Source organism: Lonchura striata, chromosome 1 (genome assembly GCF_050655825.1).
Source record: "Lonchura striata isolate lonStrDom1 chromosome 1, ASM5065582v1, whole genome shotgun sequence".
Taxonomy (NCBI): Eukaryota; Metazoa; Chordata; class Aves; order Passeriformes; family Estrildidae; genus Lonchura; species Lonchura striata.
In genome coordinates this window covers 113,281,892-113,306,106 of record NC_140703.1, presented here as the reverse complement: position 1 = coordinate 113,306,106, position 24,215 = coordinate 113,281,892, and the positions used below count along the sequence as shown (strand labels likewise).

General features: G+C 39.8%; 1 protein-coding gene across 1 annotated transcript in view; it reads left to right on the top strand.

The window, feature by feature from the left end:
- Positions 1–21,367, top strand: part of PDXK (pyridoxal kinase) — a 40,213-nt gene extending 18,846 nt beyond the window's left edge. Inside the window, exons 3-11 of the mRNA XM_021540016.3 lie at positions 5,920–6,024; positions 8,990–9,073; positions 10,751–10,797; positions 11,681–11,766; positions 12,588–12,633; positions 15,015–15,126; positions 15,985–16,121; positions 16,685–16,751; positions 17,464–21,367. Coding sequence (XP_021395691.1) covers positions 5,920–6,024; positions 8,990–9,073; positions 10,751–10,797; positions 11,681–11,766; positions 12,588–12,633; positions 15,015–15,126; positions 15,985–16,121; positions 16,685–16,751; positions 17,464–17,576 — 797 coding nt within the window. The 3' untranslated portion in view covers positions 17,577–21,367. The remainder of the gene's footprint in view (positions 1–5,919; positions 6,025–8,989; positions 9,074–10,750; positions 10,798–11,680; positions 11,767–12,587; positions 12,634–15,014; positions 15,127–15,984; positions 16,122–16,684; positions 16,752–17,463) is intronic.
- Positions 21,368–24,215: the final 2,848 nt, after the last annotated feature.

Sequence of the window (24,215 nt, the reverse complement as noted above, 5' to 3'; positions counted from 1 at the left end):
AGTGTGAGTTTCTTCTGTTAGGCAGTGAACTAATTAAGTCAGATAGTGAAATAACACAAATACAGCCATTTACACAACAGGCATGTGAATAAGAGAGTCTTGGAAATGTTTTTCTGTGAATTATGGCTCTGTGAGAGTCATAGTCACATTATCAAATCAAACATCAGAAAATAGAGAGGTAGATGCAGTGTTTCCTCACTGTGTGCTCATCTAGGTACTACCAAGTATCCCAAAATCTCATTTTGGTGGGAAGAAGGGTGTTAATATATCTAAGTGTATTTTTATTTAAGCTCTAAGCCTGAAGGCAATGCATTCACTTAATATGTTCAGACTTCCTAATACTCACAGTGCTAGAGGACTTTATTTTTTAAAAGAAAGCTGAAACTTATATTTATTTTAGCAATACCTTTCACCCATAAAGGAGCTCCAAGTGACTTGCTATTTTTGGATCACTGGAGGCACACATGCTGTCTTAGTGGTGGCAGATTTTTTGAGAGGAGAACTACTCTAGATAAAGAAAATCTATAGGTGTCTTCAGAAAATAATTCTGCAAATTCTGGCTTTAGCATCTTGGAAAAGAGCAAAAGTTGTTTCTGACAAAGAAAAAAGAAGGCAAAAGTTGAGGTACTTTTCTAGTATCTCTACAGGTGCAGCTCTATTAATAAACTACTAATTTTTGGAACAGAGATCAGACTTAATCTGTTCATGCAGCTTTCAAAAGGTTGTAAAATAACTATCATGGAGGGAATTTAGTGTCACCTTGGGAAGAAAAAATTAATGTTTCAAAGGTGGTTTTTAAAGCTATCTCCGCTTGTTGAAGGGCACAAAAAAGGTAATAATTAAACACAGGAACGAGGCCTTTTGTGGCTTAGGCAAAAATCTGTTTATTTTGCTTGTACCCTTTGGCACAGTACAAAGGCTCTCTTGTGTTTTTCAAAGATACTTAGGTGTGACTTCTGTTTATTTAAAGAATGTAGTTTTGGAGTTTGGGATTTTCTGTTGCTTTGTTTCCATAGCTGGGTAAAACTGTTGCAATCTTCCAGAAATTAAGCAATTTTTTCATGTCATATTTTTCAGTGCTTGAAATGCATGAGTACATGTTGTTTGTTGGCTTTCTGTTTCAAGATGAAATCAGCTTTACAGGGCATTGCAAGAGCTTAATAGAGGTTTTATTGACCATAAACTGAATGTGTCTGAAAGTGGGAAAGTTACATTACCACTAGGGTGACCAGGTTCTTAAAACAAAAAAAGAGAGAAGATTTTAAATTTGTTTTTAATAGTGTCACAGCCAAGGAAAGATTACCAATGTTTCATTCAAGGTTTGGTAGCCAGTGGAAGGAACACTAAATTAGTGAATCCTCATCCCACATGAAGACTGAAAGGAGCATCCCAAACCCAAAAATCTCTCAAATATCATAAGTCTTTAAAATACTGGAACTATTTTTTTTTTTTTTTTGCTAAATCTGTTACAAAATTCCAAAGTTTGCCACACAGTCTCATGGTTTTGGGAAGCAGAGCTTGTGTCTGGCACTGTCCTGCAATACACAGGTATTGTGTGATGGGTGAATGGGTGAAGGTAACTTATTTTCCTATAAAAACCAAATTTTACAAGGACCATTTCTGTCATCATCATTAAAGCTGGAGGACAAACTCCCCATTCAAAATCTAGCTGTGAACTTTAGTTTCTGAAAGAATGCCAGAGGAACACAGGTGGAAGAATGTGTGGGGTTTGGATGTGTTATACTTTCTTTCCTTCTTCCCCTGTTTTTTAAATTTGGAATGAGCAGCAAATAAAATGCAGAAAGAATTTATGACTAACAGGCTTTGGTGAATCATTATTGCTCTTTTTTTGCCCTATCTACTAGTTAGTAAGATACCACAGGCCTCTTTCTGCTGACTCCTGCTCAGAAGATGAAGCTTTCTTTAGTTTCTGATGATCCTGAAATTTGGAAAATGTGCTTTGAATCAGTGCCCTGGGAGAACAGTGTGTCATGTTGCTTCGTGAGGAACTTCAGTGATTAGAGTGACTCACACTTGAGTGGCATCATGCTTCACATACAAATAAAAGAAGCTGCCATGCAGCCTATTAAGACTGTGCTCTTTATTCTATATTAATATACTGTTTGCAGCAGCATCACCTCATATGATGTACAAAAAATAAAAATCTAGATTTATTTTTAATTGTATAATTAAATTTTGGGGGTGTCTTTTTAATTCTTCAGTGATTTCCAGTTCTGTTTCTCATTGCTAGGTTAATTTTAAGCAATAATGTGCTTACTCTGCCATCAAAATCCTACCTTTGAAACAGCTCTGGAACAAATAGCCTGGGCTTTTTTCTATTACTTTTCCTTTTATTCTTGAGCATGTTTGACTTCCACTTAGTGGGTGTGTAGTAGGTGGCTGGGTTGGCTGGTAGGTCTAACACATGAGAAATTACAATTATACCTTGGTGGGATTGTGCACAGCCTGCCCACCCAGGTGATTCACTCACCCCTGTGTGTGCAGGGCACAAAGAAAAGATCTCCACTTGTGCCTGACACTGGTAACATTTTACTCCCACTCTGTGACCAGCTATAAAAAACTTAATTTCTGGTTTTGTGGCAGGCCTCCTGCTAGCTACAGGTGAGTCGTGTTCAGACCAGGTTGTCTGAGTGTGCAATGTGAATTTTGTGACACAGCTGGGCCCAGATTGCCTGTTCATCATGAGCCTTAAACACTACAACTTTCTTCCTTTTTGCCATGTGAAATTCTTTGTTACTGGAGCCACTTGGAATAGTTCCTCCACAGGAGAAACTCAAACCTCAGAACAGAATGTTCTGGGTTGGAAAACGAAGGAATCTTACATGCTTTGCTATACTAAAATGGTAGCTTGTTTTTCTTTTACTGTATTGGTCAGTTGGTTTTTTTGGTTTTGTTTTTGTTTTTTTTTTCTTCTGATATGTCTGGTACTTTGATTTTCTTTCATCCTTGTTTCTGAAAGTAATTAAGAAGATTATAAATACATTCAGAAGGAAAAAAAAAAGCAGAGGAAGGCAAGTATGTAAATCCATCTTGGGGGAAGTATTAGCTGCCTCTCTTGGTTGTAGCTTTTATTATTATATTTATTTTTCATACAAATGAACCAGGATATTTCCTTGGATACTGGTGGGTATGTTCATCATTTTAGTGACATGAGGCATTTTATCTTACTTATCTTTCTTGTTTATCATTGCCTTTTCTACTAAAAGCAAATAGATAGCATGTAATTGCAATAAAAGATTGTAACACAGGCAGAAGGGATATAAGGTTATTTAAGTGTTTATGTTCATCTGTGTGTTTAAAATTATTTCAGACCTGGGAGACTAAGGCAGTCTGAGCCAATGGGGTTTTGAAGAGCTGTGTCATGATTTGCAATGTTCTCTCTGCTCTCTGACCAGCACTGAGGGGAATTATGTGGTGGTTTTGTACCCAAACCAAGGAAGTCTCATCTTTCTTCCTTTTTGCCTTTCCTCTTTCAAGACACTCCCTTTTCCTGAGACCCCATCCTCCAGTTCATGAAACCCTTTTTGAACATGAGTAACTGCCTTTTTCTTCTCTCTTTCTGCTTTTTGGTGTTCTATTCCACCAGAAAAGCAGGATAAATGCAGGGTCATGGGATTTGCCCCTTCTGTTTGTCATGTTACATGAAATTACCCTGGGGAAAGGGCATGGGGGGGGATTCTCTTGTTGCTGCCAGTTTTGATTTGGTTTGATTATTACATGAACATCATTCAATTCCTAGTGACATCACAGTTCTGTGCAGCTCCAGTGAAGGCATTCCCTGTTTTTTTTAATGTCTCAACATCTGAGGCTTCCCTGAGAGCTTCCCTAGGGCTTTGTTTTTAACTCTGGCTGTTGTGTAGTTAGACTTCAGGTTGTATTACAGGTCACCAGGTAATTAAAAGGATCATCAAGTTACCTGTGGAAGTCATTGCTGCATGGTTCAGACAACGTCCCTCCTCCATGTGGGTGACACCAACTCCAGAAATAAGCTGGGCTGCTGCCTAAAGTTGACTTTTTGTATTTATTTCTCTCTCTCAGTGGAGGATCAGTGTAACATGAACCCTGTGCACTGACCATTTAAGACAGCTGGACATAGGAAGGTGAACTTTTGCTTAAGTAGTGAATTTACATGGTCTTTGTAGGCATGGCTCCTGAAAGTATCCAGGTTGCCTGGGCCATCTATCATAGTTATTTTTATGGCCATGTGTAAGATAAATGTCAGCATTTTCTGCCTTGATTCTGGGTGAAAAGTGCACCCAGTTTCCTTGGTGGCCACAACGGAAGGACTCTGATGTGTCCCTTTACTGGCTTTTCAGTGCTACAGAGGCTGGAGGAGAGAACAGATTATTTCTGTGTGATGCTGAAGATGTGACAGAACAAATATCTGTATTTGTGTTAAATAAACCAAACCTTGGATTTAGTGCACTCAGGGGTTCTTCATACCCTTGGGGCTGGCCCTGTGCTAAGGTGGGCAAGTGTTGCAATGAAACCACAGAAATCCCTTATTTTGTCCCTTTCTTCACAGAGACTGTGAGCAGCATTTTCCTGGGAGGGAGTGGTGGTGGCTGATGTGTCAGGACCCCGGGCAGCTGGCAGCAAATTGTGTTTTAGAGGCTTGGCCTTTGTGAGCTGAGGAGAGCAAAATGATCCATCTGCTCACCATACCCTGGGTCTGTTTGCATTCACCAGGAGGAAAACTGAAAAATGTGCTTATCCCAGGCTCTAGACACCTTTTGGCAGTCACTCTAATAAGTCAGTTTAGTGTGATAATCAAAGCCAACAGTTTTCATCACAGAATTTTCTAACTGCAAGAGCAGAAGTTAAACAAAATACCATTGCCTCTACACAGGGGAGGTATGGGAGATGATACCTCACTTAACCTTTCACTTTTCCTAATTCCAGTTAATAAAAAGATAAGCATTTTAACAAACTGTGAATTATGGAACTTGAAAGAATTAAATTGTGGATCCTGGAGGAAGCCCCATTCTTACATACAAAGGAGTGATTGGTGCATTTAGAGGGGCAGGCTTTCATGACAAGGTGCAAGATGCATTTTTCAACAAATCTTTAGATTCTGTTAAGGGAGATATTTTTTTATTTTCCTTGGAATTGGCTGCTGTGGACCTTGGAAATCAGTTGAGTTTATCCCAAGTAACTTCCACCTTCCATCTGCTTCTCTCAGCTGAGCATAGTTGCTTGCAATTCTTAGAGATGAGAGTGTATGGACATTATTTGTCTGTTTGTAGTGTTTTTCTGCTACTCATTTCCTCCTCCAGGATCCTCAGCACTGAAGCTGTGCTATTTTTGGAAGAAAGTCTGTTAGGTGACCCTGTAGATTTAAAGACCATCCATGGCAGTGCTCTGCTGTGGTCACTTTGTTTGTGACATGCAGGTCCCACTGGATGCTTTATCTGATGGGTGCAGGCCTGTGTCCAGACAGATCTATGAGCCTGTTAAGATTGTCATCTAACTGCCAATATTTCATTTTATATATCTATATATAGTATAACAAAAATAGGTTATACTGACACCCTCCTCCAGTGAAGGCTAAAACATATGTTTTTCCTCCTCCACACAGGAAAGGGATAGTTGGAAAAGCTCCATGGGAAGCCTTGCAGGAGCTTGTGTGTGCTCAGCTTGATTTGCTGGTGAATAGACACTCTCAGACTGCAGTGTAGTCACTCCAGTTCCTTTGGGAGGCAGAGGTGCTAAGGAGAAGTAGAGCACATAACCTGTTCTTGCTGACAGCACCTTTCATTCAGCAACAGCATTTCACAGGAGGGGAGGTGAAATTGCTTCCTGTGCTGATATTGGATGTGGTCCCTCCACGTGTATCATCTGTGTGATCTGAAAGAGAAAATCCATCTTTTGAAAGATGACCTGGTGTTTTCTTTGCAGGCTATGCCCACTGGAAGGGTCAGGTGTTGAATTCAGATGAGCTTCATGAACTTTATGAAGGACTGAAGCTGAACAAGGTCAACCAGTACGATTATGTGCTCACAGGTAAGGAGAGCTTGTTCCCTGGGGTTCCCAGCAGATATAAACAGGGTTCTGCAAAAATGTAAAACATATCCCTCCTTGCTTCAAGCCAAGCAATTAAAATTTCAGCTGTATGTTATAGTCTGAACTGGCTCGTGCTGTTTAGTTTGGGACAGCCAGAGTTCTGCAGCAGGGAGGTTGTAACTGGGTAGGTAAATTGATCCTCTTGTATCATTTACAGACTTGTACAAGCCAGGCATGTACAGGCTCACTTAATGTTTTGGGAGTGCCTCTATTGGAACAATGGATGTGGAATGTCAGAGTATTATTTAAAAATGTATTTAAGAAGACATGAGTTTAACCCTTTCTCCCAAGTCTGCAGTACTAGCACATCTGTGGCAGCATGATTTTATAAACAGTTGTCTTGATTTTTTTATGTCCTTGATTTTTTTCACTTGATCTTTAAGGCTTAGTAGTTTGGACAGTGAGCAAAGTATGAGTAGAGTTGGGTTTTGGTTTTGACTGTCGTATATATTGATTTTTTCCTCTTGTATTGGTCATCTGAGTGAATGCAGTTCTGCAGTGTTTTCTTGTGCTTGTACTATGTACTAAGTCTTTATAAATAGAGGCAAAGAACTTCTTGCAGAATACTTCAAAGAAAGGAGAGATTCTACAAGAAGTTTTTAATAAGAATTTCTTCTCACCCAATTCCTGCTTCTCAAAAGTAGGTTACTGATCAGATTTCAGCTCAGTAAGAGCTGTGCATCTGGTTTGGATAACAGTATCAATTTCTTACAGCAATGAACAGGGACTTTTTAAAGGTAAGCAGAAATACATCACCAGAATTTTGATTGATTTCATGGCTTCCACATGTAGGAATGTTCTTTATACACAGGGAAAATTGGAAATTTTAAGTGCTTGGGTTATAAATCCAAAGCAGTCATTCTGGCTTAAAGGGTGTGGCATGTCCAAAGAGTTATTTTCTGGGTTTTGTCAAGGAATATCTCCAAAATAAAGGAAACTGAAAGCAAATAGACTGAACTAAGGTTACGAAAATAATTTTGGCATAAATGGGTTCTTTTTTATTGAGAAATAGATAAACAACCTTTCTTTCCTGGAAGGAACTCACACAGAGCACATTTCCAGGAAAAGCACACTGTATTGTAGGAATTTTCAGGCGATGTTAGTGTGCAAAACCTATAAATGATGTTTGAATATTCTTCTAGCAGAAATGTTCTTTTTTTATTTCACTTCCAACTCTTGGAAAAGACCTCTACTCCTTTCTTATCACTGGCAAAATGGATGTAAGAGATTAAAAATTATAGAAGGAAAATAGAAATCTTCAGCAAAAACGAATTTGGGAGAAAAAGGGATTATTTATTAATAACAGTCTTTTAAAATAGGATTTTTGTGTGTTGTTCAGATTTGTTTTAAAATCTCATTTGCTGCAGCCATTTTCAGCATGAACGAAAAGAAGGCATGGGTAGAAAGCAGTAATTTCTGAACATCTAATAACACTTTTTGTGTTTAGTCTTCAGCTGCACTGTGGCTGAATTTAAAATCCTTTTTTTTTTCATTCAGGGCCAAAAGTCAGATTTTTCTCTTCAAACAGACATTCACTATAGTGCACAACTACTTTGTACCTCAAAGAACCTGGATATGATTATTTAAACACTGAAAAGCAATTTATCAGCAGGTGGGATTTGACTGTTAATTGTCTGATGACTGTAGATATCTCAGCTGAGATTAAAATTATTATCTTTAGGCCAGTTATACAAAGTAACACTCCGTGGACACTTTGTGACAGTTTTTTGTAGATATTCTTGTATTTGTTTAATTTACAGCAGGACACTCAAGCTAAGAAATAAATTGCAGTTTAGTATAATTGTTTTTAACATCTCTATCAGGGATGTTAATCAAACTCAGTATTATTTTCCAGCCCGTCTGCCATCAGAGGTCATTTAATAAAAATCTTTGCTTGACTCTTTTGACTGATTGTCAGCATTTCATGGATAAAATCCAGCATTTTGGCAAAAAAATCTTTTCAATTTCTCTGCAGCACCCAAGAACTGATCAATTTTTCAAGATTTAAAAAAAAATCTCCAAAATCTACTTTAATAATGTAATTTAAAATATTTTATTAGAGTGGACATTTCCAAGGGCACTGAAAGATGCTACCTTGCTAACAGTAATAGTATTAAATCAGAGCATCACAAAATATGCTGAGTTGGAAGGCACCCACAAATATTGAGTCCAATTTATGGCCCTGCCCAGCACCATCCCCAAGAAATGAACTATAATAATTAAAATCAAATTGATAATTCATAAATAGTTAATATATAAATACATAAATTAAGGAACATCTATAAAATTTTAAAACTAGTTATTAAAATAAGAATATTGTGCTTGGGGTCTTGTATACAATAAAGCTTATTTCCAGCTTATTTCACTGCATAAGCTTGAAAAATAGGAATTTCATTGGTATTTTGGAGACTGCTCTAAAATTATCAAGGTTAAATCTCTATTGCATTAATGTGTTGGACTCTATCAGCATGAACACTATCAATAATAAAAAATTGCTTCAAGACAGACCATGAGAAAAGTAGATGGAATTTTAAAAGATTTCTGTTTACTGCATGAAAAATAATACTGATCAAAATATTGTTTTTATTAAAAGGAATGTTTTTTCCTTCTAACCTGACCTTTGTTTATATATATTCAAGCATTTTGAAGTTATATGAGCCTTTCATATACAACATTCTTAGTAAATGGATTTTTAAGATTATACTTGTAGTTGTGCAAGCACTGTCTGAATTTGTATTCCAACCTATTATTCCTGAGTCAACTACTGAAATGCCTCTGCTCTAAAAATGCATTTATCCATAGAATGAGAAGTATGCAGCATTCCTGTCTAAAACTAAAAACAGCAAAAGTGTTCATGAAATTGGACGTCAAAGTTGTCTTCTTTTTTTTTTTTTTTTTCTGGAAGGGTATACAAGAGACACATCATTTCTTGCAATGGTGGTGGATATTGTCCAGGAGTTGAAGCAACAGAATTCTAACCTCGTGTATGGTAAGGATGTGCATTATAATCCTTTCTGCTTCCTATTGGGTATGCTCATCATTTTCACATTTTAGGATGGAAACACTGTTGTGATGTTACACAACATTTCTGGTCTGTCTGGAGCCAGCTGGGCCTCCAGTGATGTTTTATTTCAGCTTTAGGTGGTGAGGGAGTTGGGTTTTATCTCTGTATTTGCTGCCTTTCAGTGTGGTTCTTGCATTATGCCATCCAAAGGAGAGTGTGCCTTGAGGACTGGCTGTCTGTATCCTGGAAAAAATAAAATTCACAGCCAGCTGCTGCTGCTGCTTCAGAGGCTGTGTGTGCTGGCAGTGAAGCCTCTCCTTGATTTCCAAGTCAGCCAGAGCAGGACAGGCTCTCCCATGTCACCCTGCCATGGTTCCATGTAACATCCCAGAATAAGTTTCATGATTTACCTTGAACTCCAGGGCTTTTTTAGCTCTGGTGCTTTTAATATTCCCCAGGACTATCCAGGGAGCAAGAGGCTCCAGCAGCTGTTGTCACTAATGCATCACATCAGGCTTCAACCTGTGAGAAAAAATTTCTTCCCTTCCCTTCCTTCCTTTCCTGTTTCAGGAATTTTGAACTAGGCTTGAATTGAGCAAAACTTTCAGAGTGAGCAAAGTCAGTGAGGAATTAATGGGATAAAAAGCTGGGAATGATGATTTGAGCTGTCAACTCCAGGCTCAGTAAACTGTGGTCATGAAACATCTCAAATGATTTGCAGGATTTGCAGGGTGTTGTACTGAGCACTGATACCTGACTTAAAATTAACAAAGCATAGGTCTTAATTAGCAAAATATAGCAGAGAAATTTTCTCTGGGTTTTGTTGCTTTTTAGCTTTTATTTACACAATTGGATTGTCAAATTCTTCATAGCCTTTGTGTGAAAGCTAAAGACTCTTTTGGAATATGAACAGAAAGAGGCATCTCACTGTGTAGAGCAGGAAGGAAGTGGTCAGGTGGTGAGATCACAACAAGGCTTCTAAGATCCTGTATGTTTAATAAATAGATTCTAAGTAAAGAAAATATTTTTAAAATGTAAAACAAATTGCCCTCTTTTTACCATTAGAAACTTCCTGAAATACTGACATTGATTTGATATCTTTGGATTTGTGTTTCTTTTTGATCTTGCTTAAAGATCTTTTAATACAATGAACAATGTTCCTTTTTGAAGTGCAATGCTAGGCTGTTTCTGTCCTCACTGAGGACACTTGGAGTGTGTTGTTAGTACTGCTGGTGATCCAGAAGCTCTGCCAAATATGTTAATATCATTACACCAAATACTTTGGCATGAATTTTCTTACTGTTTTGTTACAGTACTTTATTTAATATACACACGGCATTTTGCTGTGTATATTTGGCATGTATTTTTTATAAACTAAAGTAAAAATAGGACTCTTTTGAGAGCTGTTATCTTCTCCCATGTTTCTCCCCTCCATACTACCATTCCAGACAACTTTTTAAGACAGAACTTTTTAAGACAGAACTTTCTAAGACCTACTCTTTCAAAATTGGCACATAATGAATTTCAGTGTGCTGCAAGAGCTGTGAGAGTGTGTAAACTTTGAGGTGCTCAGTGTTCTTCTGTAGCCACCACCTAAAATTCCTCCCTCCCACCAGGGTCTTTATAGCTGCACCCTATTTCTAAATCTAATTTTTTTTCTAGTGTGTGATCCAGTGATGGGTGACAAGTGGAATGGAGAAGGATCTATGGTGAGTACTCTTTTGCTTGGATTCTCTGGGTAGTGAATGTTTGTTGTATAAAGATGGATAAAGATTTATTATTTTTTAAACAAAAACAAAAAAAAGGTGCTTTACCTAAGTGTGGCTTTGGATCTCATCATCTGGAAAGTTTGTACTTAAATTTCTTTAGTTTTGAATGAGATTGGTATCTAGAAAGAATGACAGCTGCCCAGCCCTGGGATTATTTCTGGCTCTGTCCTGAGACAATAGAGGGTACACAAACCCTGTCCACAGGAAAATATCCCCTTGCTCCCCATCTTTGTCTCTCTGGAGTTCTCCCATCATCTCTCAGGAGCTGTGTTCTGGCTGGTAGTCTGGCTGCCAGTCAGTCATCTTGGGAATTGACACAGCCCTGGAACCTAAATGAAGATGACATATTTTATGTGGGAGCTGACAGCTGTTGGGCTCTGGGCTCTGATTAGTGACAGAAAGGTCCTGTGTGCCAATCCCAGGTTGCACACTGACAAAAAAACATTCATTTTTAATCAAAAATTTTGAACAAAATATTTTGCTTTGGAGGTAAGGACGTGAATGAGCTGGGACACTGTATTTCCTCATGGTGCTGTGTCACTTTGGTAAGAGAGAACTTGAAAGTTCCTCACCCAGGCATCATTTCCTTTTAATGCTGCCTGATTAGGTCCATCTGCTTAAAAATGGTGTTTCCCATCCCTTCCAGGATAAAAAGGGCTATTGGTGACAGTGTCCCCAGGTGGAGGATGAGAGATGTCTCTTGTATACCCTTGGGGCTGTCAGGTCACTCAGTGGCAACAGGAATGGTGGTTGAGGGTGGGAGAGCTGCAGTCCCACATCTCTGACACTGCTGACAACTTCTGACACTGTTTTTTCTCCCCAGTATGTGCCCAAGGATCTCCTGCCAGTCTACAGGGACAAAGTTGTACCTGTTGCAGATATAATCACTCCTAACCAGTTTGAAGCTGAGTAAGTGCTTATTTCCTTTTCTAGACAAATAAACTTGTGGAAAAAAGCAAGGAAGACTGATAGTCCTTAATTTTATTTGTCCCAATATAGTGCCTTATGTATGTATGTGTTAGGTTTTGAGTTTTAGCTGTTAGTTTCAAGTGGTGTTTTTCAGATAACCTCAATTGCTGCATGTTGAAACCAATAAAAAACCCAGGAGTTATGTGAGGAAAAGATTCTTCTTGTTTTCTTCAGTGTCTCATTTTCATGATGATTTCTTGTTATCACCAGGGGCCTGTTTTTAGGATAAGTTAAAAAAATACCTTTTACATCCTTACCCATTAGTATGAACATTTTTATTATGTGCCAGAATATCAGAACTGGAATAGTTTGCTTCAAAACCACCACCCCCACTTCAAAATTAGATTCAGAAATACCAGCATGGCAACATCTCACAGGAGCTAAGAATTTAAATGTCTCCTGCCTGTCCTGTCTGCATGGTTGTGACTCTTTGGTCAGGAGATAATCTGTGGTGGTGCTGCACAGGCTGTACCCTAAAGGGAGGGAGCAGCTCCATGGGAGAGGGTGAGAAAACACTTGTGAGGGAATGTTTGTGATGCAGAGATCTCTGGAGGAGGCAGGGTGGCACTGGTGTGGGTGCATTTCAGCAGCACTGTGTGTCTGTAGCCTCACACACTGAGCTCTGGTCCAGCAGACCCTGGAGCTACAGATGGGTTTGGCCAGTTTGGTGCAGTCCCAGCTCTCCTCCTTTGAAAGGGCAAACAAACAGTCACTGCCTGGAGAGAACTCTTGCTCTTTTCAGGTTTCTGTTTCATTTCCAGGTTACTCACAGGCAGGAAGATTTACACGGAAAAAGATGCACTGGAGGTAAGTGGGCAAAGGGTGGGATGTGTGACATCTCTCTCTGCATTCCTGCCTTCAACCTTGGAGTCACTTTGGCCTCTGTCCTTTCCATGTGTTCATCATTAAAGCTTGTACACTTCAGGCACAAAAGATTTCCTGTTTTAGTGTCAGAATTCTGTCAGAATTCTCCCAAAAGAGCCCCAGATAAAGTGGTAGTGAGTACATCTCTTGCTTTCTGCAGTGGAGGAGGAGTGGCAGCAGCACACACCCAGACACTGCCAGCTCTGTGGATATTATTTGGTTGGGGTGAAAACCCCAGGACACCCCAGGCATTAGGAACCTCTCTGGGACTCTGCTGTCCACATTCAGCAATGCTGAGTGTGAGGACAGCTTTTCCTCATTCTCCCAGATAAATCCACAGCATTGACAGCTGCTGTCATTGCCATATAGAGCTGATAGATGGCCTGCAAATATATTGCATGGAGGTGTAATGATTTGTCCTTTCACACAAAGTGAAGAAAATAAAAACCTGTAGGGATTGATGGTGAAGGACAAAATAGAAATACAGTTTTATTGATGTCTTGAGCAGGGCTGAGCTCTTTGTTTTGTTGGCTACTCAAGTGCTTTCATAATGGACTGATGTCATTCCCTCCAGTTTGGTTTTGAACTTCAAAAGAACACAAAATCTTTAAACAAGCAGCAGCTGCAGTGGCACCCTGGAGAGTACCTGGGGGTCTGTCAGCCCAAATGTTTGTTTTTTTGCTGTAGCAATGTCAAACAACACGATTTGGTCACCATCCCTTCACAGCAGGAAGCAGCTACAGAGATCTCATCTCTTTGAATTTCCACTGCCCCAGTTTTACATGATCCCACTGTGCTGGGTGAGGGTGATGAGCTGTGCTTCATGCCAGTGACTGCAATTCAGTTCTTCTGTTCCCATCCTCACCAGTGGAACCAGTCTTGAGAAGAACATAATTAGCTGAGCAGCCATTAGTTTTAAATTTGCATATTTCAGCTGCAAACATGAGCTGAATGTGCTAAACAGTTTTGCCTGTTAGTCTTCTGACTGACTCATGCCATAGCTCTGATTTGTGATGGGTTTTAAAAACATCTCTCCCAAGGAGATGGAATTATACCTAGACATGGAAATATTTTTAAAGAAGCTGTTTGCAGTATATTAAATTTTAATCTATCTCTCTTTCCAGCTGCATGTCATATATGGGTCTGAGTAATAATCCATGCTGGAATTTGTCCCCTTTAAAGGTGGTATGAATTCTGGTATTGATTTCCATGATTTCATGCTTGCTTTCCTTTCTTTAGCAAGACCTGTGATGATTGTAGTGTCTTCTGACATAAAATTAAGTATGATGTAATATTAACATAGAAAGGACTAAGTCCTACAACTAGAGACAGTGGAGATGAGGGTCCTGGTGAATTGTAACTGAGAAATTAAATTTAGTTTCATATTCCTGCACAGACTGATTGTGTCAGTGTGTGCTGGTGGATTTTCTGCTTCTCCAAAACCCAGATGTCTGTGCAAAGAGGTCTGACAGCTGAAGAAACTTGGAGGCTTAGCAAGAAAGAAAAGCAATAAAGTATTAAAAACCAGCAGAAATAAATCCTTATCATTCAGCTGCTCATGAGTCATAGCTAGCCTGAGAGGGTTTTTAGTTAAACTCTTCTGGGAGAATTAATATTTTATCCATGTTTTATACTAAACTCATTATTGAAGTAATTCTTTTTTCTGTGAAATCAAAATCACTTCTGTCTGTAACAACCAATTGTGATGTCAGGAGTATTAATGAGTTTAAGTGAGGAACACACAGAGTGGAAATACATCTGCAAAGGTATATAATTTACAGCTGTAGTGTGAGGGTTGAAACAGAATGAGAAAAGAAGATTGAGACAGACACACTTTTGCCTCCGATTTAGGTTTTTTAGTTTTTGGTAACTCTAAAAGTAGTAGCTAAATAAGATTTCATGACCTGGAGTTGCTGGGTTTCTAGAAAATGCCTTCTTTCATCTGGCTTCAAGATGCCAGATGAGGTGCACGTGTCTGTATATTTATTCTCTTACTCTTTTGACAATGTGTTCTGAAAACATGATGCAGGCAAAAATTCTGATCGCAGAGTATTCTTTCCAGAGGAGCATCCAAAGATAACACAAACAGAAATGCTTGTATATTTTAACAAGTGTGTACATTTAAATATGGATGTTTTGATTCCCCTGGTTCAAAGTAATGCCCCTAATTCAAGTGGATTATTTGACTAGAGACTGGGGTTTTATTTTCCTCTTTACAATAGATGCCAAAATAACATGTTTGTTAAAAATCCTCAGTATTATGAATGAAAGTTTAACCAACACATATTGCAGTCACTGATTCCTGCCTTTTTGCACACTGAAAGGTAATGGATATGCTCCATGCCATGGGACCAGAGACTGTGGTGATCACAAGCTCAGATCTACAGGCACCTCTAGGAAACGACTACCTGATTGCTCTGGGAAGCCACAGAAAAAGTAAGTGAAGAGCTCCTGCCTTACCTGTGCTCTCTTTTAACCTGGCTGTGCTTGCAGTAACTCCTTGAAGTGGTTCCATCAGGCCCATGAGCAGTGCCTGGAAGGAGCACAGGTTCCTAAGTGAGCCTGAGTAAGGTCAGCAGGACAGGGGGTGGTGGCACACAAAATCCCAGTGACAATCCAGAGTCAGGGAGGCAACCCAGCTCTGAGATTAATCTGGAAAATTCAGTAAGTACATCAGGACAGAAGGGCTGTACACAGGAATATCTGGACCATATCTCAGGTGCCCAGGCCTGAGCTTCCATGCAGCTCCTGGGCAGAGGAGGAGGATGTCCTAGGCAAGGTTTACTGAGGCTCTTACACCTGGTACTGACCCTGGTAGTAAGGATGTAAAACAGGGACTTGGCATGTTTGAATGCTTTTCTGAGAAGTCACTCTGTCCTTCCTCTTAGCAGATTGTTCCTCCCTTGCTAGGTTTAAAATACCTTTCTGCTCCTTCTCTATGTCCCCTTCTGTACTGTCACCAGGCTTCACTGCGTGCTCAGACTGTCACACGGTGTTTCCACCTGAAAAGGGCACAGTTATGAGGGGTGAAAAATGAAGGTGGTAGCTCTTTCCTCTCTCTTAAATGAAGTATGTACAGTATAGAAGTTGTAAATGCTGTCCCAAGCTGGCCAAGGTTCAGAAGGCTGTTCCTTTTAAAAGAGCTGGTACAAAGTTTACAATACTCCTTTAGTTCCAAACAGCAAAGGAGCTCAAATCTGATGATGACTTTTAAAAATATTTCTTTTTAAATTCTAGTGATTGCTATTGTATTAGTTGCTGGGTCTGTCCCTTAACTGTGGATCTGTGTTGTAGCTAAAGCAGATGGTACCAGGATAACACAGAGAATTCGAGTGGAGTCTCCCAAAGTGGATGCTGTCTTTGTTGGAACAGGAGACTTGTTTGCTGCTATGCTTCTGGCATGGACACACAAGCACCCAAACAATTTGAAGGTGGGGAAGAAGTTACTCATCTCTCTGCAAGTTTGGACCTTGTTTCTCCTGAGGTTTTTTAAAAATTTCTAACCTGTGACATTATTTAAATATTGTCTTCTGTTTTGGCTTTTTTTTTTCCTAACCTCAGAGAAAAAGCCACAGTATTTCCCTTTTGCCAAAATGGATATTATAAACAGTCATATTTCAGTTAGATTGATTTTCTAATTTTGCCAAATGAGATGTTCTTCTTTCTAAAGAGACAGACTGCATGCATGTTTATAATTACATTTTTTATCCTCACTTCATAATAAACACTGAAAATAATTTCCCAAATCAAATTTTCTGTTTCTTTCCCTTAGACATAGAATCCTTGATACAATTATGATTTCTAATACCTGTTTAGGGAGAATTAATTCAAAGGTTTTGTTTTCCCAAACTGCATTGCATAGTTGTCGTCATGTTTGTTTTGTCAGTCATGTTTTCCTCTTAATAGCAGTGTTTTTGAAATAATATTAAGTAAAATTAAGTAATACTAAAGTAGGTAGCTGAAGTTTTACTGAACCCTCAATATGTTGTTGCAGGTGGCATGTGAAAAGACTGTGTCAGCCATGCAGCACGTTCTGCAAAGGACCATTAAGAGTGCAAAAGGTAAATTAAATTCATCCAGACCTCGTTCCCATGTTCTGTTGGCATCAGAAGAAATATTCAAGGAGCTTTCTGGGTTTCCTGACTAAAGGCATCCCCTCAGGCAGGGAATTTACAGAATGAGAGCTTGGTAGTTTTGTCTGCATGTTCCTGCTGTCCTCCAAGGCCATTTTTGGCCAGAGCCGACTGCAGATGTCACTGTTTAGCTTGTGCTGGGTGACAGTCGTGCTGACTGTGCCTGACTCAGCTCTGCAAACCCGGCAGAACTGGAGGAGCTGCTGAGTTTGGTGTGCCAAAGAGCTCCTGCCTCAGTGTAGCTCACCCACTGTCCCTCTGAGAGGGGTTTGGCAGCTAATCACAGTTCTTTCTTTGCTGTGTTGGCCCATGTGAGGAGTGGTTTTTTTTTTTTCAGCTTCTCTCCCCTTGGAGCTCCCATCTTTCAGTTCTTAAGGAAATCTGTGGGTTCTCTGAGCATGTCTGTGTGACTTCCTAATTAACAGCAGAGCAATGTTTCTTTCCTGGAGAGAGGTGTGGAACAGTGGTGATAAGAAATCAGTGCTGACCTGGATTTTCCACCTTGGAAGCCTTTAGCAGGGAGTAGTAAGGGAGAGTGGGGAAGGGAGGAAGGTAGAGAAAATCATGGGGTAACAGAACAATGTAATTTGTTTCTTTTTATACTGCTGTTTTTAATGACATTCTGATGTCATCTTTTTAGTGCAAGCTGGAGAAGGAAACAAACCAAACTCAGCCCAGCTGGAACTGAGAATGGTCCAAAGCAAAAAGGACATAGAAAACCCAGAGATCATAGTGAAAGCCACCGTGTTATAAAGGCTCCACGTCTCCAATAACGCACAATGTATCGATGTCCTCATTTCTTTCCTGTAAATTGTAATATTTGCCTTAGATCTGTGACAGAAACCTGACTTTCATGAAATAGTGCCCAGCATAGGCAGATATCCACTCTCAAACATATGTGCTGGCCTTGCTCAGTTTTAAAACCAGAACAGTTAGTGTGCATTGAAGCATATTGCCAGGTATCCCAATGTCTGTCAGATTAGTCTGTGTGATTACCCAGGGCAAGAGAGCAATGTTCCTGCCTTGCCAAAGACTGTAGATGTGAATTTGCTAATGGAATGCTTGACTGACTGGAAAATGTATTTCAAGATGGCATCTAGTGCCAATGGAGCTGGCTCCATGCTCCCTTTTCCTGGAGGTACCTGCTTACCTGCCCCCGTACTCAGTATCTCAGCTGCTATGAAACAAAGCAGGGTTAAAGCTACACACACAGTTCTGCTTGTGTGTAGGAGTACTTTGAAGATGTTTGGCATGTTCAGTACTCTCAGGTGACCTTGAGGTGTCATTCATGTTGCTGATCTCTGCTCCTGTTTCTTCTCCATGAACAGCTGCATGGTTTCAGTTGTCACAGGTTCTGGCTGCTTATTTCTCACGTCTGTGGGTGCCCACATGATTTTGCTCCAGAAACATTTTCATTAAAATGATCATGCCTTTATTCAGTACCACTGGTTAGAAGGGTGGCCTCTGAGGCCAGGTTTGATTCTCTTTTAACTAAGGGCAAAAGAGAAAGCAGCTCTTACCCTGGAAGCTGGCTGCCTTGGTTTGTTCATTGTGGGTGGATGTGCTTAGGAACTACATGGGTACCTCACTTAACAGTAGTGAGCACTGCTGGCAGCCTTAGCAATGAAGCAATGTGGCAAAAGTAGTGGTTTTGGTTTAGTAAAATCTGCTCAGTTAACATGTGTTTACCAAATGCAGTGAGACAGAAAAATTAACTTCTTAATATCTCTCCAAGCAACAACTATTGGACATTACAGAAATACATTTTTATTATTATTAATGCACAATTCTGCTTGATAAGGCTTCAGAACAGGATTTTTAATCATTTCAGTGTCCTAGGGATCATAGGCACATACTAAAGCAGCAGGGCAGCTCTGCTGACAGGTATTGGAAGCTCACACTTCTGTAGGATTTCTGTATGGGATCCATGTTCTTGCTTGTCCCAAGATAAAGTCTAGTGTGATGTTAAATCCAGATCAAGTTGATGAGCTTTACTTGTCTCAGACTGCATAAAGGGATGGAAATTGTATTTCTGATTGATTTCCTCTCCTGCATTTGGCATCAAAAGTGAAAAAAAAATCACGTTACTTGAGAATTTAAGGAAAAAAATCAGCAGGAATTTATCTAGAGTATGGGACTCTACTGCTAGTTTTTAGTAACCACTGTCATGAAATAACTTTCTAGCAATAATAATTTTGGTGTTGTGCAACATTGCTAAAATGAGCAGTCAGGAACAGAGATTTGAGCTCATGGCTGCTTACCCAACCTGTAAAAAGATGTGACCCACCGTGTCAGTGTCTGATGGGAAGCAGTGAAGAGGGAACCAGGCTCTTCCCTGTGGTGCCCAAGGAAGTGATAAATAGACAGGAGCACAAATAGAAATAGAGGAAAATCCATTTAAACATTAGGAAAATATACTTCACTGTGAAGATGATCAAACACTAGCACAGGCTGCCCAGAGAGGTCGTGGAGTCTCTGTTTTTGGAGATACTCAGATGCTGACTGAGCATGCCCTGAGCACCCTGCTGTCCTCAGCCCTGCTTGCTCAGAGGATCTCCAGAGTTCCCTTCCAACCTCAGCCATTCCATGATTCTCTGAGCACCCTGAACAACCTTTCTTTGCAGAGCTGCATTTTTACGTTTTGTTCTCCCTGCAACACAAACTTCCAGATGGGCTGGAAAATACTCATAATAATATTTCCTCCCCCTTTTTAGGTTAGCTACAGCAGTTTGCTTGGGCAGCTGTGTCAGGAAGACAATTACCTCTTTTGAGATACTTGCTTTCAGCAAAGATATTTAAATACTGTAGCTGATATGTTTCAACAGTTGAACATGGAAAGGATTTTAACTCTCTAACATTGATAAACCAAGTGCTGCATGCCATATTCCAAACATAACTATGACTTTATTCATCTTTTAAAAAAGACTGTTTCATGTGGAAGTCTATAAAACCTTCTGCCCTCTTAGGAAGAAGGAATCAACATCCTGAACTTCCCTGCCTGTACAGACAATGGTCAATGCCCTTTTAGTAAGTGTGAGACAGCACAATTTTATTTTGCCATTAGAATAAATAGACTTCACAGGAGGATTGAGAGAAAGGTAAGGGCTGTTTCCTCTGAAATAAAGAAGTTTGGAATTTGGGAAGACAAACACTGCAAACAAGATTTTAATTATAAACCATGATGAGCCATGATCTTGACATAAAAGACAAAGTGATATGTTTGTTGGAGCAGTTTATACCTGTCAGGTGTAATCTTTTCCCACTTCTTCAGAGAATGGGTCCATTCAGTAATTCACACCTTCCTTAGAATCTGTGACACCCATGTTAAAAAAGAATATTCATACTAATGTGCCCAATTTGCAAAAGTTCCTATTTCACAGTAGCTGGATCCTGCAGCAATGAGCTGCTGCTGCTTGAGTCCCTGAGGGTTGCTCATGTGATACCTGTTTTAAACTCCCACTGACCTGATCTAAATTAGGTCAGGTTTATATCTTCAATGAAGAATGAACATCTCTTGCCAGGAACAACATGAGAAATTAGCTGTAAATATATTCTGTAGCTAATGTTTTGTAGCCACAGCAGGCTAACAGGTATTTCTGAATGTCAAGGTACACATTTGTATTTGTTTAGAATTACACAAAGCTCATGTGCAGAACAAAATTCAAAGACTCAGCATAGTCCTGTCTAATATTTCATTCCCTCCTCTCCTCCTGCATCTTTTCCTGAGTTCCTGCTGTCTGTCTCCTGCAGCTGGAAAGTGTCTCAGTGTCAGACAGTGCCCACTATTTACTTAGGGGCTTGGAGGAGACTGACCAGCATTGTCTGATTCACTTGCAAACCTTTAATTAAAGATAAAAGGTCCTAATTGATGACAGGAGAACAAGCACTTTAGCCCAGAGAGTGGAGTCTGTAATAATGGATAACCTTCCCTGGCCATCCTGGGTGCATAAAAGGTGAATGCTTTGTGTCCACTTGACTTCCCTCACATTCTTTCTCCATTCTGGAATTAATTTGGGTCAGATCCCCTTTTCCTGGGGTGATTTGCAGTGCCTGTGGTCACTGCTTAAGTCCACCCACTTGTTTTTGGAGCCACCTGTGCAGGAGAGACCAAAAGTTGTTTACAAACCATCTACTCTGGGCCTGGATTGAGATGTGCATAAAGACATTGTGCTAAAATCAGTGCTATTCACACTCGGTAGAAACACTTCAGAAACCTGCAGTATGAATTGTTAATGTTTGTGTGCTGATTTTTATCTCAAGTGGGGAGAAATCTATAATCCATGTGTTATACAAAAGAGTTGGAGGACCAAGGTTTCCAGCTACTCATCCTGCCTTTTGAGTATTTTAACTGTGTCTTGATTGGATGGTGTTAATTTGTTGTCTGAGACTGTTATGGTGATTGTATTGATTAATTTTATTTTAAAATATGTGGCAAGGAAGATTGTAATAAAAGCATCTACCTTTATTATACTGTGCACATACAAATTGTTAGATCCTATTTTTAAATATGTTAATCATTTCAGAATTAAACAGCACAAGAATGATTTGATAGTCTTGCTGAATAAAGTGGATGTAATTAAATGTTTCCTTAGTTATGTCCTAGGATAGAGAAAGGGCAGTTAATGGAAGAGAGCACATTTGTGACCTGTAATAATTTTACTGTCAGATGTGGACGTGGAAGTGTGTAACATCCTTGTTGTCTTATTTTTTTTTTTTAAGAGGTTTTATGGGAAGGAAATCTCTGGCATTCTGCACCCCTCCCTTGAGTTCCTCTTACCTTGTATATGTAGGACCTCATTGTGTTGTGCTCTGTTTTCCTCCAAACAAGTTGAGAAGAGGGGCTTGGAGTAAGAACCATTACTCATTTTGAGATGTCTTCCTTGTGCAGTGTTTAACTGCACTCCACTCACTGAATTTTTACCTTCACTGTGCAGGGTGGAACACACAGGGAAACAAATGTTCCTCATGTGGGAACAAGAGCTTCTGCCAGCACTCAGCAGTGTCCCTGCCAGCGTGGTGGTTTGCAGGAGGAGAGGAGCAGGGATCCAGGTTAAGGAGAGCAGGAATTGCTGTGTCATTCCACTTGTGTCCTGGAGAGGTTTGGTTTGTATTTACACTGAAGAAAAACACCTCTCCCAAGTAAAGGTTCTTGTCCAGGTGAAGAGTGCTTTTAAAAGCTGAGACATGTTACAAATTTTGGTCACTCTGGTACTAAAATATTTCTTCATAAAGGGAAACATCCCTTGTACATCCCCTTGCTGCCTTACTGGCTTATCCACTGTAGTCATTCCACTCCTGTTGAGAATCCCAGGATTAGATATCCAGAGAGGAGAGCTGTTCTTCCTGAAAGCACATGTTCTTCGTGTTCCTGGTAAGTGAGAGCCTGCTGAGCAGTTCTGTAGCTTTCTAAAACACCTCCATTAGAGACATTTGTCAGCCATGGAAACTAAGCTTCAAGATGTTCAACCACAGCCCAAAAATAGCTCTTTCACATAAATGAAAACTCTTGAAAGTGCATTATTGTCAATAAATGAGTGAACCAGTGAGTTTGTACATGCATGCAGGAGCAGATTTCAGGTAAATCCCTGAGGTTCAATCAGCCACTGGAGGAGTGTGCCCTGAGCAAAGGGCTGCTGCTGCCAGGGCACTGCTTCAGGAGAGCCCAGCTAGTTCTCACCATTTCCCAGAAGGGAGGAATGTGGTGTGGCAGTCACCAGCCAGGGAAAACTCCCATCTGCTTCGCCAGTGCCAGGTGACAGCCCCAGTGCCACCAGTTTGGTGCTTTTGCTGCTCTGGCAGCAGAGGACCTCGAGGCAGATGGGATGCTCCTAAAATGTGCTCACATTCCTGACTGAGTGCCTCCACAGGGCAAATAATGGTAATAAATCCCCCAAAGTGCAGAGCAGAGAACCAGGCAGCACATTATTCAGAGAGAGAAAACCAGCAATATGAGAAGGCTGTGCCATATGTTACCACTGAAATCACACTTACCTATTGCCCTCGTGGTTGCATTGCTGTTTAGAAAAAAAAAATTGTGTGTAGAAGAGTGTAATTTATGTACTCCGTGTGTGTGTGTTTGTATGTTGAAGCTTTATTTGCAATGTGGTAGGGGTGGGAAACAGAATTTGGGGGGCTGGCTGAGTAGGCCTTCAGGATGTGAGCAGAAGGTCTTAAAGAATTATATTTTTATAGATTGTGCTGAAGCTTTGGGTCCCAGCCACACATAGCCTTCTCTTCCAGAGAAATAAAATGGTTTGGAAAGAGAGTCACGTGGCTGTAATATAGTAGGGATAGTACAACCCCACCAGCCCTGGACAAACTGAATAACTTAATAAAAGATGCCTTTTTAAGTATTATTTTTTTAGTGCTGAATTGTTAAACAAAGAAATATTTATGAGCAAACTTTCTATGTACTTAAAGTTTGTGTGGTGCTTTGTACTGACTAGGTGGAACTGTTATCTGTTTACACATCTTAAATGATTGTCCTTGAGGTGTGTGTAGTAATTCAACTACTTCTGTGCCAGAAAAACAATGAAGTTCTGTGTAATAACAAATTATTTCATTTCTGATCAAACTGTAGGCTTTCTAGTGTTTGTGTATTTTTCTGGTTGGCCATTACAAGTTGTATCTTTCCTGCAGTAAGGCTTGTATGCTTGATTGTAGAGAGAGGCAATAGGATGGTAGATAACCATTGTTTAAGAAGAAAACCCTAAATATTGCTACCTTATCCACTTTAACATCAGGTAAGCTTTGTGGCATAAACCTGAAATTTTGCATTGGAAAGAAGTCTCAAATATATCTAGGTTAGGTTAAAAATTGGGGGTGGGTTTGTTTATTTAATTAAATAAGACAGGGACAAGCCAAGAGATGGAACAAAAATTGCTTGTTCCTATTGGATGGACCTGACCAAGATAATTCATAGCTTGTGCTAAACCTGTGCACAGACAGCTGAATGGACAAATGGGGAAAGTAAAGATTTTTTTCCTTGTAGTTTGTCAGCTGTAACAGCATGAAGAATTTTAGTTGTTTGTTCTGAATTCAAATTCATAAATGCCTTTCAGGAGAGCTGAGTTATTGATAAAATCCCATTGAGTCAAAAGGCAAAGCTGTTCACAGGGTTCTAAACCAGAGCAGGATATTTTCATCTTGCTAAGCAAAGTGAGTCTTTGTTTCTTATGGCTGGGAGACCAGGGCTTAAGGACAACTGTCCAGATACTGCCCAGGTTTAATTTTTTTGGTTGAACTTCAGGATCTCTGTAAAAAGCATAAGGATCTGCATCATAATGATTTGGCAAAACTGAGCATCACTTGTTATGTTCCTTTTAATTTAACACAGCAGCATCCTCACTCTTGTGAATAAATCACCACCGCAGAAAGAGGAGAATTTATCAT